General features: G+C 42.3%; 1 protein-coding gene across 1 annotated transcript in view; it reads left to right on the plus strand.

The window, feature by feature from the left end:
- C9H3orf18 (chromosome 9 C3orf18 homolog) overlaps positions 1 to 14,653 on the plus strand; it is a 36,418-nt gene extending 21,765 nt beyond the window's left edge. The window contains exons 4-5 of the mRNA XM_085625149.1: positions 459 to 594; positions 13,239 to 14,653. Of these exons, the coding sequence (XP_085481275.1) occupies positions 459 to 594; positions 13,239 to 13,319 (217 nt within the window). The 3' untranslated portion in view covers positions 13,320 to 14,653. The remainder of the gene's footprint in view (positions 1 to 458; positions 595 to 13,238) is intronic.
- The last annotated feature ends 2,234 nt before the right edge of the window (positions 14,654 to 16,887 follow it).

A 16,887-nucleotide genomic window follows, 5' to 3' on the forward strand; every position in this document is an offset into this window, starting at 1 on the left:
ATAGTGGTCTAGGTGATGGCTTGTTCTATGCTAGAGCTCCGCTGTGTGACTTATAAATGATGTTCATGGATACATCTTTTAGGCTCTGTGAGGCCTGCTGTAGAGATGCTATTCATGGTTTATGCTTCTAAATTGCGACAGGACCAAGGATAACTTCTTTAATATGGGAACTTTTCATGGTAGGCTAGGCATCTTTATCTGCAAACTCTTGCCTAATCTTCTGCTTATCCCCGAAATAACTGAAAAAATGAACCTCATATCTGCATCTCAGCACCCCAATATATTCCAAGCATGTACCTCACTTGGCCCAGTTGCTGGTAATGGTATTGGTAGTCAAGTCTTAAAATGCACTGTTTTATCTTCCCTTAAATGAATTTTTCTTTTCCTTCTGAATGCTGGTCTCTTCTAGAGGATAAGTAACTTCCTCTTATGATTCTGTTCTTGTGTTTTCTGCTTAGGCTGGAGAAGCTCCGTCACCAGCTGATGCCCATGTATAACTTTGACCCCGCAGAAGAACAAGATGAGCTGGAGCAGGAACTCCTTGAGCATGGCCGGGATGCTGCGTCAGCTTCATCCCAGGCTTCTCAGAATACGGTAAGAGACAACAAGGAGTTACACATACATAGGCATCGTTTATATGTCTGCTTTTTTAGGTCTCGCCTGACCCAGCGCATGCGCTGGTCTGGCGAGACTTATTGAGAGGGCTCCAAAAAGTGCTACCAGGCCAGCCTAGAGCTACAGTGCATGTGCGTGGGCGCGCGCGCCGCGCTTGACCGCGATTACTTTCATTTTCGCGGCCGCAAGGCCACTTGGCATAGCCAATAGGTCTCGCTTTTGGGACCTTATAAATATTTGGTTATGCAACTGTTGCATGGCTAAACCCTTAGAAGGTCCTAAAGGCGAGACCTATTGGCTATGCCAATGCTTGTTTCATATGCCTTCCAGCAACCATATTTGCAGGCCAGCCCAGGCCAGGCCAGCTGGATGATGGTAAGAAACTGATGAGAGTATATGATTTGGGATAAAACTGGATTATAACAGGAAATTGGCTTGGAAAATGAGACCATCTTAAAAGGAGACACTCTTTGGTTGAGGCGAGCATGGAAGCATTGAAGGATAAAACCTGTAAGGATGAAAATATGATACCTAGATAAGAGACAAGCTGGTGGAAAAGACAGCCTTTGGCCCTGAGGGTATGGCAGTAGAAAAGCGTGGCGAAAAGGCAGGCTGGACAAGGAAACAAAAAGAGCAAGTTCAGATAAACAAGCTTGAAAGAGCACGTATGCTAGGCACTATGGCAACCATTGTGTGGAGCCAACCTGTTATGGGTGAAAAAAGATATGTTGTGAAATTGCTTGTGGCATGGAACACCATCTCTCGTGTCCTGTGTACTCTGTCTCTCCAGGCACAGCCTGTTTCTACCAACTTGTCTCTTCAGAATTGTCATCCATCTTGCCACTGAATTGTCTCCTTTTCAGTAACCTTCATGTGCCTTCACTGTTGAAGACGGCACAAAAGACACATTTCCACCAACATGTGTTGGGTAAGTTTTAGGGTTGGCAAAAACAGTTCTACCATGTCAAAAAGGTTATTATTGGGTTGGGCAGAAGCTGTTCTGCCCTGTCAAACCCTGTCAACAATTTCTATCTGGAAATCATTGGTTAGAGTTGCAAAGATACTTACAAAATTCATGAGTAGTGCAGCCATAGGCTATGGTACGCTATCGTAATAATCCTACTTGGTGTGGGCCTTAGTGGGCGACAACAGGGTTAAATTTGAGGTGTTTTGGGTGTGGTTCTTAGGCGCTGCATCCCTATTTCAGGTAGTTGGATGAGTAAATCCATTCTGAGCTATTAGGACTCGAATCACTGGCATATGGAAGGGAACACATGTTGGGAATAAGTTGCCTGTAGTGAATTAAACCTAATGACTTTTATACAAGTTTATAAACGTGCAGAAAAGTATATTATTCAAGAACACAAACCGGGCAATGCGTGGAGTAATAAAGAAATAATTAAAGGATATCTGCACCAATGTACTAGGAGATTTGGCGGAGTGAAAGTGGACATCCCTTAGGATGCTTGGATATTTCAGAAGAGCTGAGATGCGCATGGATAGCACAATTTACCATCTACTAAATTTCAGGGACTGCTGTTCAAATGAACACCTAAAAAAAACTCTACTTGTGCAGAGTGATGGAAGACTTTGTGAAGAATTGAATAGCAAATAGCATTGCAGTACCGTGTGGATGGATGAACTTTGGAGATGGATATGTGGCTGACAGAACAGGGTTGCTAAGACAAAATAATCTCAAATACAGGGCTTTATTTATTTGTTTTATTTAGCTCTAAAATGTCTACTTCAAATTCTTCAAAATAATGTATTTAGCTTGGAAGCCTTTTAAAAAGATAAACACATTGGAATATGTATCTTGGTTGCGAGGTCCCTACCCAGACGTCTAATGATGTAGGTCCACTGCCACTTAATGTTTGTTAAAGGCGTGTGAGAGCCGTAAGTTTCAAGTTTATTTTTATTTATGTTACGGAACTCTGAAGAGGTCCCCATAAAGTCTTAAAATAGATGTATACACTAAAATACAGATAGAATTATACAATATCCCAGTATACTACAAAGTAGTGCATTTAATGCTATTGCACTTAATGGCCAGTTGTGCAGAATACGAAAGAATTATAAAATAAATACATTATATAAAAAACACAATAGCAAGAGCAGAAAGAGGAATATTTATGAATAAGAACAAAATATTACCCTTTAAAGTTTGTGCTGTGGGCGCAAAATATGCAAACACTATATGGTGACTACATTATGTGAAATACATTAGAAGCTGCAAGAGCAGTATATAGATGTCTAAAAGAGGCAAAAACTAAAATAAAAAATTGTTGACAAGCACAATCTCCTTCAGAATAAAACCTCATTAATACAGCTTTAAAATCTTGGAATCCTTTCAAAAAGATAAAAACTTTAGGATAGTGGCTCTTGGTTGTGAGGTCCCTACCCAGATGTCTTGTGATGCAGGTCCATTGTAAGTAAGGGCTGATTAGGATGCAGTCGAAAACGGCTCCGACTGTCAGTTGGAGCCGTTCCAACCGCATCCTAATCAGGCGGTTGGATTCCTTTTCAATCGACCCATTAGGATGGAGTCAGTCGCAAAGGAATGCAACCAGACATTCCGACTGGCTCGTAGACCCCGTCCGCCAGTCGAAATGTTTATAGTAATCCCAAGAGTGGATTTTTCCGCCCCAGGGATTACGTTTTCAGATTCCGACAGCCTTTCTGTGCCAGCCTTTTCGACACAGAAAGGCTATCGGAAGTCGACTTTGCCCTTAGCAAGGCACCCATGGGTGAAAGGCCTCCGGATGGCTGCCGAGGGGGCACCTATGGTGCACCCCTGTTGATACCTGCACCCCAGACTGGCACCTTAATGTGCCTGCCACGGGGTGCAGGGATGAACTGCCCCTCGCATTTTTACAATGAGAGCATGCATTCCAGCTGGAATGCATGCTCCCATTGTAAAGTATAGAAGTGCGACCGAACAGTGTTCGGTCGCATCCTAATTACTGGTTTGGGGCCGCCGACAGGAAGTCGGTTGGTCCCAGAACCGAATTGATGTCAGATGGACTCCGGTCCGTCCAACATCGAAATCGGCCCCTTAATGTTTGTTAAAGGCATGCACGAACCATAACATTTTCAAAGGTATAGAATTCAGGTATGATGTAAAAAATGTGTGCATGGATGTGGGCATTCACTCCAATCTTCTGTCTCCTTTTATCTTTCGACTTTGTCATATTGTCAGTGATTGTCAGTGTGTTGCACAACCTCAGGTTCTAGTTTGATATATGGTGGACACCAGTTTCTGTAACAGTCCTTCAATGCTAATCCAGACGGCCTTTTACACTGTGTATAATATTCCAAACTTCATATTCAGCTGTAATTGGGACCAGTGGAGTGCTAAACTGAGGGTGTGCAATGATCATGTTTTAAAATGTTGAGGCAGAATCTTGCCATCTGTTTTTACCCTGTTTGAATCCTGTTGAAGACTGTTTTGGGATTTCTAGATAGATTAAAACCCAGTAGTGCAGGCATTCCTTAGGAATCTTGCTAGGACAGAGTTATGACAGGTTGACACCATGGCGAACGTAAATCTAAAAATTCTCAATAAATAATACGTTTCGATGTAAAGCCTCTATGGTGATTTATTTCACGGTTACCATAGCAAAAGAAGTTTGAAAAATGTATTTTAGTTATTGGGACAAACAACTAAACATTTAAAAAGAAGTCGCATGGGTTCTAAAAAGGTTAGGGGAAGAGTCAATTCCAGATAGTTAGCAGAAGTTTTAGGAAGTGCCCAACACCGTGACAGCCAACACAGTACTTTGTGTGTTTTATATGCATTTGCCCAGAATCATCTCTTGAAACACTTGTGGCGAACTGATTTAAACTTCTATCTTTTAGTACCCCTTTGCATGCCCCTGTTCTTCAGCTTCTCATGGGCAAGAAGGCAAGGCCTCCCTCCTTATGAAGGACAGCCTTGTGCTCACAGCTCTCAGTCACCAACCTAGGTGAATTTAAAGTGCGCATGTGTGGATGGGCGACAGTACTGCTTGCCCTGGTGTGGCCATTTGCACTTTAACTCCAACTTTAATTCCAGTTTTTCAATCTGTGCTCTGTTTGAAAGTTGGACACCAGGCCTCTGACGGAGTATAGCATCGCAACACAAAGAGGCCAGACAGCCAATTCCAAGGATTCTCCTATGTAAAGAGCTGTATTGGTATTGGTTGGCCCTGACATACAGGTTGCTCAGCATGGTTGTTTGAAAGAATATCAACCAAAAATAGTGTGATACAATAATATTGCGGAAATAATATCAAGGAACAAAATATCTACTGTGCACACTTATAATGTAAAGTGCATGTGTATTGACTATAAGAGTACCTTGGACTTAAGTATTTACATTGCTAGGTAAATATGTATTTAACATTATTGTAACTTTAAACAAAGTTAAATGACTTTGAAAAGAAAGTAATATGTATATTACATGTTCAAATCATGTGAACATTTATTTAATACCCTTAAAAAAATTACATTCATACAAATGCATGTAAATGTAAAATAATTTTAAAATTATTCAAGTATTAATTAAACTTAAGTTATTTATTAAAACACACGTATTAAGTATATGTTGCTTAAATAAATGTGCTAAAAAGAATTATTTATATTATATAGTAGAAAGCAAAAATTATAATGATTATTTCTTAATAAAAATGAACTATATAATTAGTAAACCACAAACATTTTTAAAAGGTTTAAAAATAAAACAATAAAAAAAAGAATAGTGGGGTCATAATTACTATTCTCACTCCAATCTAATAATCGCTGGGGGGGGCAGACTTGGTGGCAGATGTTCTAAGAGTTTGAGCTGATGCAAAGTCATGCAAACTTATGCAAAGTAGCACAATCTCTTGCAAGGGTGTTTGCTTTCCAACCAAAAGCTATTTTAAGCAGGAAAGGTGCCATTTTCTCAGCACAAATTGGGCATTCTGCTGCCTTGCTCCAATTTATGTCAAAGGGGCATTACATCGATGTAATTTGGGTGAATCAGCACAAGCACTCATACTTTTTTATAGGAATCCAAATTACTAAAATAGCCAGACTGGACTTTGTGTAAAAAAATAACAATCCTCGAAGCAGGGACAATGAAGGAGAAATGTTTTAATTTCTCCAAACGTTCCACCCATAGTATATGTGCTGAACTGTATAGCACTGATACAATCTATGGAATGGTTAGGAATTTGTAGAGGTCTAGAATTTTTGTACAGGAAGTGTATTCTTCCAACACACACACGCACACACACACCCTCTCTCTCTGCAGTACAGTCCAAAGTTTATGCATGGCGCGTGGTAGCCTTTACAGTGTGCAAGAGCACAGGGGATGAGAGTAGCAGCAGGCCATGTTCAATAAATATGGGTCTGTGCTGCTTTCTCCCCCTTGTGCAACACTGAACAGAGCAGCAACATTGGCTTAACAAAAATATGCTTCTGAAAATAGATTTGCCTTATCTTGTCAGATTGTAGATTTCATGTACATCTTCCTGTGAATGGTGACTTTCCTGATCTTGCAATGCCACCTTATTAATCACATCAGCCTCAGCACTGAACTACCTCTCAGGACAGCTCAGGTGTGAACTATTTTATATTAATTAAAAGTAAGAAGTCCCAGTGGAGTTTCTGTAACCTCTTGCTCTCTGCATCACTGTCTCTCCTGTCTCTCTTCTGTTACCGGCTAATTGCTCTCTTGTCAGGCATTGCTCTGACAACCAGTCAACCCAACAAAGAGTCTACATTTTGAAGAATCTATTCCCAGCATTCCTTGGCCTTGAAGCCTCAACCTGACTAGTTTCAGTGTTGATCCATTGGAACTAATGGATTTGAAACCTATGCCCTCAATTATTCATGTTGATCATACTTTTCAAATAATAATTACTCCTCAATTACTGTAGTATTCGTAATTGCACTCCAGTACTCATGTTCAGCAAGAAATACAGATTATATATAAAAAAAAACATTTTCAATCATTTAAAACATATAAAGTTGAAAAATGTTTTTAAATATAATCAACTACTGTACTGCCACAGTAGCTCACTTCATGATTTCTGGAATAAAACTGGTATAGTAAATAATTTTTTAAAGGCCTAGTGTACAGGTCATAAATATTTAGCCACAGACTACCCAAGGGAATGAGATTATCATGAAGTATTAAAAAAAGAGACTGCCTTTATTCTATCTAATTGTGTTGTAATCTCCTTCAGCGCATGACCCATTGCACTCAAAATGACATCAACTTTTCATTTCGCAAGGCAGATGCCTTCCTAGTTGAACTGCACCACGTCAGTACATTTGTTCTCACATGTGGACAATATGGGAAGAGAATGACAGTTTGTGTCTTACAGAAAAAGGGTACTCAACATACAGCCTCAATATAAAGACACTGTTTTGATTGCGACGTTTTGGTCCCCCTCACGTGATACATGGTGTGTTTAAAAAAAATATATATATATACCTTATTTTCTTCAGTCTCCAGAGTTAGCCCAGGGCGAGAAAGCGGCCAGCATAGTCCTGGTTAGTTTGAGACCTGCAACAGGGATGCCAAAGGCTTATCCCTGTTTGTTCTTTGCCATAATCAGACCTCAGGCTTCTTCAGCTTGTCTGATCGTTTTGGGGAGGCTGGGTCCACTAAATGCTGCTTCCTGGCAGATCGCTGGTAGAGGCTGATGACAGAATAGGTCCTCCCGTCGAATGTATGTCGATACTTTGCATACCATTACCTCGCATGCTTTTAGTGCAATGTTTTTACTTAGCATAAACCATTACTGCGCATGTATTTATAGCGCAAATGGTTATAAATGTACTATGGTTTATGCTAATTAAAAACATCACACTAAAATCATGCTTACACTAAACTACCTTACACTACTTAAACACCACTACAGTACCCTAAACCCTCATACACTACCCCCTACATGACATTCCCCCTTCCCGGACCTACATAACATTACACTTCACGACCCCCCCCGACACTACACTTAACCCTAAAACACTACCCTACACTACACAAACACCACACCACTGCCCTAAACCCTAAAACACTCCCCCCAACACGACCCTGCCCCTACCCCCCCAGGCCGGTCCCTACACTAAAACAGTACCCTACACTACACAAACACCACAACACTACCCTAAACCGATAAACACTACCCTACACTACACCAATTCCACATCACTACCCTAAAACCTAATACAATACCCTCTACACGACCTTCCCGCTTCCCCCTGCCTGGACCCTACACTCTAACACTACACTTCACGACCCTCCGACACTACCCTAAAACACTACACTACACAAACACCACAACACTGCCCTAAACCCTAAAACACTACCCCCAGCACGACCATGCCTCTACACCCAAGCCGGTCCCTACACTAAAACTCTACCCTACACTACACAAACACCACAACACTACCCTAAACCCTAAAACACTACCCTACACTGCACTAACACCACATCACTACATTAAAACCTAATACACAACCCCCTACACAACCTTCCCCCTTCCTGGACCCTACACTCTAACACTACACTTCATGACCCCCCCAACACTACTCTAAACCACTACCCTACACTACTCAAACACCACAGCACTACCCTAAAACACTACCCCCAGCACGACCCTGCCCCTACCCCAGTCCTGTCCCTACTCCCACCCACCCACCCGATACTACCCTAAACAAAAATACACTACTCTACACTACAAAAACAAAACTACACTATCCTAAAACCAAAAAGACTACCCTCTGCACGACCCTCCCCCTACCCGTAACCCTTAAATACTACACAGCCGCTCTTAGCTCTCCTTCCTCGGTTCCTCTCTTCTCCTTCAGCCGTGGTTCCTCTTCTCCGGGCTTCCAGCGTCAGTGGTGCACGTCGTTGTGTGGAAACGGAAGTGCATCCGTTTCCACACAACGATGTTGATAGCCTTTGCTTCGCAAGCGTTACAATGCATGCGATGTTACAACTTGCGTAGTAAAGGCTACGCGTTGTAACATCGCATGCGTTGTAATGCATGCGAAGTAATGGTATGCAGACTAACATCCGCGTACTAATGGCTGTTTACCCCTCCCGTCATAGGTGCTACCATAGAACCTTAGAAACCATAGAACAGGCTTCTCCAAAGAGAAGGTCATTAGCTACAGGTAGCTGTCCCGCACCCTGTAAGTAGCTCTCCTGTTTGCATCCCATCCTACTTAGTTAGAAGCCATTGCTTGGTTGAACTAATGTATTCATCCCAAAGTTGAAATACGTGTATTCAAGACAAAAATGTGTGTTTTTTCAACACTCATAGGCTGATGTTTAGAAGAAAATGGTTCGATTTCCAAAATATATTTAAAGTTGATATGCGAGTGATAATTTAAAAGAAGTTGGGGATGCTTATTCTCATGATTATTAACTTGCTGTCAGAGTCTTTGCAGTTGTAGCTGTCATGTAAATACAAAGTTGAGAAATTCCAAATTGATAGAGCCTTTTTCACAAAAATGCTGGCAACCCCATCTGATGAACTGAGGTGATCACTGATGGTAATCTTGCATGGAGAGATCATCTTTTCTGATGATGTCACTGTCTCCACACTGATATTATTAGTAGCTCAATATGATTTTCATTGAACATAAGTAGCTCTCATTACAGATAAGGTTGGAGACCCCTGCCATAGAAGCAGCAGGGCACGTGCTTCCTCATGAGGGTGGGAAATAGGTATCGGTATATGACTGCACAAGAAACACTTGTTGTCTTCAAATGGGGCTACTTTAAAAATATTCCTCTGCTAGATTTTCTTGTTGCACTGTCAAAGTTAATGATCCTGCCTCTGAAATCAAGATTTCCTGCTAAATCCATGAAGCGCATGTACCTGCGGTGCTAGATGCACAAACAATAATTACTAGAATAACAGGCCTTGACAAATAATAATATTTGACAGTACAGTACCTTCAAGTTCAAGTGGTACCACAAGAGCTAATATTCTAATTGCAACAACGGCGGACCTCTCTTGCCGCACCTCACACCAGTTCCAATAATAGTAATGGTCGTGCAATCAACCCCAAACGCCAGCCCTTGAAAGATGTCCCTGTGTTCCAGATCAACAAAGATTATGAATAGATGGGGGTGCACAGTTCAGAAAGTCCAAGAGGCAGGTAGTTATAAATAAATAACTTCTTTATTTCAACTTTAAAGAGTTCATCTGGTATAAAAGGTTCAGCCAACGCGTTTCATTCCCCCAAAGGGAACTTCATCAGGGTAAAGTGTATTGCACTTGCACCCATAATTCCCGTATTGCAGTCCAAGAGAACCTCGCTATAGCGGGTCTTGCCTCGACCCGCTATAGCGAGGTTCTCTTGGACTGCAATACGGGAATTATGGGTGCAAGTGCAATACACTTTACCCTATGAATGATTTGAAATTATACAAACAGAATATTGGGAAATATAAGCCCTGATGAAGTTCCATTTGGGGGAATGAACTGTGCACCCCCATCTATTCATAATCTTTTTTGATGTGGTACCACAAGAGTTGAAATTGATAGAAATCACTAAACAATTGTACCAGGGCAAGATGATATTTTCAGAGGGCCACCCAATCTTTTCTGTCAACAAGTTGTCATAGTTGCCTTCAATAACCCAGAAGAGATTTGCTAGTCTAACTTGTCAGTACTCAACAAAGGTGTTAATAAATTGATTTGCTTGCAAACATAGCCTGGTTTAAAATGTGACATGGATTTGCTTTCACTTGATAGAGTAAATCCTTTAGTGACGCCTATACAAGTGTGAGGATGTTTCACACAGACTCTTAACAATTGCCTTTTAAATGATAGTTGTAGCCAATTACTGTCAGAAAATGTGATGTATAATGTAATGATTTGCACCCTATTTTTAAAAATGATCTTATATTTTCGGGGGGAGGACTCCCATCTTTGACCCCCTTCTTAGAAAAGTTAAGCTCTCTTTCTTCCCTCACTAACTTGTGCTAATTCAGGCACTAGTGTTATGCTCCTCCGCTTTCAAATTTCAACAACTGTCACTGCGTGAAAGTATACAAAATATCATTCTCAGATGGCTGGCAACCACCATTGGTTGCAAACATCTGAGAAAGGCTTTTCACAAAGCCACAATAAGCTTTGTGAAAGGTGTCGTAGGTTAACAAGCACTGGTAAAGTCCACAGCGGCAAATAAAAAGTACTAACAAAAAGGAGACCGGTTGGCTTTGCGATGGCTTGTTAAACTCAGCGTTGAATTATCAGCTGAGACAGCAGATAAAGTAGCAGAGTGAGTGGAGAGCTCAAGCACTGTTAAAAAAAAATGCTATTTGAGCTCAGTGTGGGGCTGGGAAATATAGTTGCCATACAGAGATAAAAAAAAAAATACTTTTGGGATTGGTACTCATTAGGGACCTGACCCTGGCAGTTGTGGCCACAGATAATATTGTCACGACATTTTCAACCATTTGATAAGAATGTGGATTATTTAGAATGCATTTTCATTTTGTTTCAGGCATGCACTGGCGGTGGATTTGACTGTAACTGAAGAGGTTGCAGAGTTCAGCCCGCTAGAGTTGAAAGTTACGATATATCTCCTCTTACACAATAGATCTCGCGTATATATAAAACACTGTTGATCCACGCACCTGTTACAATTCAATTTCTTAGAATAAATTAGGTGGCCGCTATAGTCCCAATAGATGACACAGACTGACAAACAGCGCTGTCGGCCCCAAGAGAAATAGTGATTTTTATATGCTATTGCCTTATTCAGTTACCCTCATTATAGGTATTACACCAGAAAAAAGTTCTGGAGGATGGGTAGGGAGTCCTCACTTGCATGTCTAAAGAGCCCAAAGGGATCAGAGTGATTTTCTACTTTTGTTATGGGGATGGCAGACCCTACAGAAGGGTTCTCCAGAGTCGATCCTGGAGACCTGGATCCATGCCAGATTTTTAAGATAATTAAATTTATCTAAATGGGGATATGCAAAATATCTGGCATAGATACGGCCCTCCTAGACTGACTTTGGAGAACCCTGCCCTACAGGATTACTGGGGTAGGGTGATCAAAACCCATTCACGGATGATCCATATTAATATTGGTGTTACGGCTCTTATTGCCTTGCTGAACATCCTCGATCATCTATATACTGACAGATACACAAAACTCTTTGGGCCATATGTAGGTAGCCTAATACCGGTCGGTAACGGACGATTTTCGGTAAAAATCCCGTTACCGACCGGTATTTAGGCTTTTGCTATGTAGGGGGAACATTTCAGGATTCGGTAATTTACCGAATCGGTAAAATTACCGAATCGGTAATTTTACCGATTCGGTAAATACCGAATCCTGAAATGAGATGTAGGTGACACTCAAATGAGTGATGTGTAGGGAAAATAATTCTGTATTTAGCACCAAATATATGTTGGTGCTAAATACCGAATTCATTGCAAAAAGCAATATTTTGCTGGACTAACAGTGCCATGTGGCAGACATGCATGCCCTTAGGGCATGTATGTGTGCCACATGTGCACACATGCAGGAATCAGGGGTGCAACAGGGTGTCAATGTGACACCCTGCCACCCTTGAATGTGCTCCCCCCATTACCGAATCGGTATTTACCGATTCGGTAATGAGGCATACCTTCCCATTGATTCCTATGGGCCTCCAGGCCCATAGGAATCAATGGGAAGGTATGCCTCATTACCGAATCGGTAAATACCGATTCGGTAATTACCGAATTTCTCCGATTCGGTAATATTTACCAAATGATTACCTACATACGAGTTACCACTTCTTAAATACCGAATCGGTAAAGTTCGGTATTTAAGAAGTGGTAACTTGTATGCTACCTACATATGGCCCATAGTGAGGATGGCCTTGTTAATTACTGAAAAGGACATTTCACAGACCTGGAGAGTAGTAACAAGTCCCCCTGTGGATGGCCGGACGAGACAGTTGCCGTGTATTTGAAAAGCAGATTTATATGAGCCATTCCAAAAAGCATAATCAAGTTTGGTGCAGGGGGATAGGACATTGTGAGTCCAAAGGGTGCTCACCTCCTCAGAAAGGAACGAACAAACTGTTATTTACTGTTGAAATTAAGATGATGATGTTGTTGCTAATACCCAATGCATGTATATGAAACGTAGTGAGCTGCCCAGTTATTGTGTTTTACTGCATTTTTTAAATGCAAAAAAATTATCCATCCAACATGCAGTTTTTTGAAGAATGCTCATTTTAGTATAGTGGACATTTCTACAAGTAGTGGCATTTTGGCCGGACAGTTAGATCAGATTTGTAATTCATTGATGTATTTGCTTAAACTGTCAAGGTTTTTGTGGCAGTGAATGACTCATTTACCTGGCTGCATTTGAACGTGTGTTACTAAGGTATGCAGGAGACCAGGTATCTTTAGGCCTTTCTCAAGGAGCATGTCAGCTGTGGACTTGTAGATGAGCATTGTAGCTTGATGCTGTGCCTGTTTTCGTTGGTATGTGTTGCAACAGGTGTGATCACAAAAGTGAGGCTTCCTGAGGATGCACACACTTTGAGGACTTGAGCCTTCAGTCGATTTAATTTGATTAATTATTTATATGCATTCTCATGCTCTCAATTTACCTTTTTACAGATCCTGCTTACAAGCCAGGGGCCGCTACAGAGGCCCAGCCGCCTTGTCTTCACCGACGTTGCAAATGCCATCAATGCTTGAACAGATCTCCAGCCTTCATACTAAGACACTTTGCCCACCTACTGGAATTTTCAAAGTTCAATATTAGTAAGGAGACATCATTCCATAAAGAGTAGACTTACGTTATGATGTCTTGTTCAGAAATAGAGGTATGTGTACTGATAGCCGCGCAAGAGCCCATCACTCTGTCAGCACTACCAAGTTACTTTGAATTACACACATGCAACTATCACTGCGTCAACAACCAGTCTGATTCAATCATCGCAACATGGGCTTGTCATCGGGAGGCATCTGGCTGGAACTGTTTCTTGGATTGTGGACATGCCTTAGGGCTGATCTCTGTTTTGTTTGGCTGTAAACTAATTTCATGTAGGATAATGCAACCCATGTGTTCATGAATGGGTGCTCACAACACTCAATGACGGAACACTGCAGTGGTAATACCTCTGCCTGAAGATTTTCTTATACTCATACACTACTCCTCCTCAGTCTCAATTACATGCTTTGCTGTTGGTTTTGGTGAAAATTAAAGTTATTGTAATAGGTGGAAATCATATTCCAAGTTATAAACGTGGAAGTCAATTACACTCATATTTGCAGAGATATATCCTACGCTTTTCATAGTCATATATGCGACAGAGAATGACAAAATAGGCAAATGAGAACTTATGAACTATGCTTGACAAAAACAGAAAAATCATGATTTAGTGATTGCTAGAGAAATCACAATAAGAAAGATTTTTGTTGTGCTCATCAATGTGTAGTAAATTCAGACTTCCAACAGTGTCTCCTGGTAGGCAGTGGAATTTTCTAATGAATGGCAGCATCACCTCTTTATCCATGGACCTATCTCCAGACCAACAACAGCAGGGCTTCACCTCCAGGCACTTTTCTTGACACACAATGGCATCTCCTGGCATAATATAGTATTTCCTGACCAACAGCTACACCTCTTGATCTGTGTCAGACTTTACCATCTGCAGCTGCATCTTCTGAGTTACAGCAGCTTACCCCACCCATGACTGTATCTCCTGACAGAGGACACACAATAATAGATGTCTGCATCTCTTAAATACTAAAGCAACATTCCTAAATCTACAAGAGGTCACAGACAGATACAATGCAGCAGTATTTTGTTGGTCATTTTATTTGATGTCAGTCAATTGTGTTTTTCTATGTTTTACCTGTGCTTGTAAGCTCCCCTGCCATCTCATGAATCCAGATTTTTCTTGTCTGAAAATTGGTCACGAAGCCAGTGCTATACCTTTTGCTGTGCTTGTATCTGTTATTGCATACACCTGTGCTAATGTCACAAATTGCCATTTAACATTAACTTGCCAACCTTGGCCTCCTTCCAGGATGTTTCCCCGTGTACAATCAATCAATCAATCACTCAGGATTTCTAAAGTGTGGCTAATCAACTGATAGGGTATTCAGGTGCTTGTAGGTCTCGGAGGCTCATTCGAACAGCCAGGTCTTCAGGGCCATTCGTACATGGGGAGGGTTTTCCAGGTCTTTGCTGTGATGTGGGAGAAGGAGCGTCCTCCACTTCTGCTTCGGTAGATAGGGGGGAGTATGGGCTCGTGAAAGGGAGGCAGAGTGTAGTTTTCTAAACGGTTGGTGGAAGTTCAGGCGATGATTAATGTATGCGGGTCCTTGGTTGTGTAGAGCCTTGTGTGCATGGGTCAGCAGCTTGAATTGACATCTCTTCTGTACAGGGATCCAGTGGAGTTGCCTGAGGTGGGGTGTGATGTGGGTTAATTGGGGAATTCTGAATATGAGTCTGGCTGCGGTGTACTGTATGATCTGCAGTCTCTGTAGGAGGTGTGTGGTGATTCCTATGCAGAGGGTGTTGCCGTAGTCCAGTCGGCTGGTGATGAGGGCCTGTATCATGGGTACATCTCGTGTGTAGGGGTAGCCACTTCAAGATCTTATGTAGCATGCACAGAATGAGAAAGCAGGCAGAGGAGACGGCGTTGATCTGTGATCTCATGGTGAGCTTATTGTTCATGATGATTCTGAGGTTTCCAGTGTGGTCAGAAGGAGTGGGTATAAGTCCTAGGTCTGATGGCCACCAAGAGTCATTCCATGTGTTGCTGCTGTTGCCAAAGATCAGTACTTCCTATTATCTGTGTTCAGCTGCAGACAGTTGTTCTTCTTCCAGTATGCAACGTTTGTCATGCATCTGTGGAAGTTGGTTCTGGTGGTGATGGGGTCGTCGGTGAGTGAGAGGATCAGTTGGGTGTCGTCTGCGTAGGAAATTATGTTAAGACAATGGAATCTGACAATGTTGGCCAGCGGGGTCATATATGCGTTGAAGAGCCTGGAGCTGAGGGATGAGCCCTGGGGGACACCGCAGGTGAGGTCCTTGGGTTTAGGGGTGAAAAGTGGGAGGTAGGTCCTCTGGGTTCTTCTGGTGAGGAAGGAGGTGATCCATCTGAGCGTGTCCCCTTGGATGCCGATGTGATGTAGTTTTTCGATCAGGTGGTGGTGTGATATGGTGTCAAAGGCTGCTTAGAGTTTGAAGAGGATCAAAGCTGTTTCTCTTCAGTCAAGGAGGGTTTGGATGTCATCAATGGCTGCAATCAGGGAAGTTTCAGCGCTGTGCTTGCTGCGGAAGCCGGATTGGGAGGTGTCAAGTAACCGGTTCTGCTCAAGGTGTGTCAGGATTTGATAGTCTTTTCCAGTACTTTAGCAGGGAATGGAAGCAGGAGATGGTCTGGTAGTTTTTTTAGTTCACTGGGGTCTGCAGAGGGTTCTTTGAGTAGTGGTCTGACTTTGGTGTGTTTCCAAGCATCGGGAAATGTTTTGATGGTGATAGAGGTGCTGAGTAGGGTGGTGAGTTCCTAGTCGATTCTTTAATTTCCGAGGTTGAAGATTTGGTGCTGGCATGGGTCTTTGGTAGTTCCAGAGTGGATGGATTTCATGGTGGAGTTGGTGCCCTGGGCGGAGAGGATGTTCCAGGTGGCCATAGTGTGGGTCGTGTCAGTTATGGAAATCCGTAGGTGTGGGTTGGGGTTCGAAGCTTCAGTATATGGTTGCGATCTTGTTGTGGAAGAAGTGAGTGAGCTTGTCGCACAGGTCCTGTGAGGGTATTATGTTGTTTTCACTGGCAGTTAAGTTGGAGAATTCCTTAATGATGTTGAAAAGTTCCTTGGTGTTGTTGGTTACTGATTTCTAGGCGTGTGCCAAGGGCTGTATCATTTGTTACCCTCAGCAAGTGGTGGTAGAAGTTGAGGGAGGTCTTGAAGGCTGCCCTGTCGGAGGTGTCCTTGCTAGCATGCCATCTCCTCTCCAACTGTTTGCTGTCCCGTTCCGCTCTTCTGAGTTCTTGAGTGTACCAGCTGGCCTTTTTGGGGGATTTTCTCTGGATGTTGCTCTTGATAGGAATGATGCTTTCTGCACAATTGGTGATCCAGGCGTTGAAGTTTTTCACTCCCTGTTTGAGGTTGGTGGCAGCAGCAAGGTTTTTTGCACCTCGGGGGCAGGTAGGGGGCATTGGTAATCTTGTGTGTGGAGGTGCGAGGGCTGGAGATGCTGAAGTGGGTGATGGAGTGATCGGTCCATGTGGGTTCTGTGACATGGCTGT

The sequence above is a fragment of the Triturus cristatus genome, chromosome 9 (genome assembly GCF_964204655.1).
Source record: "Triturus cristatus chromosome 9, aTriCri1.1, whole genome shotgun sequence".
Taxonomy (NCBI): domain Eukaryota; kingdom Metazoa; phylum Chordata; class Amphibia; order Caudata; family Salamandridae; genus Triturus; species Triturus cristatus.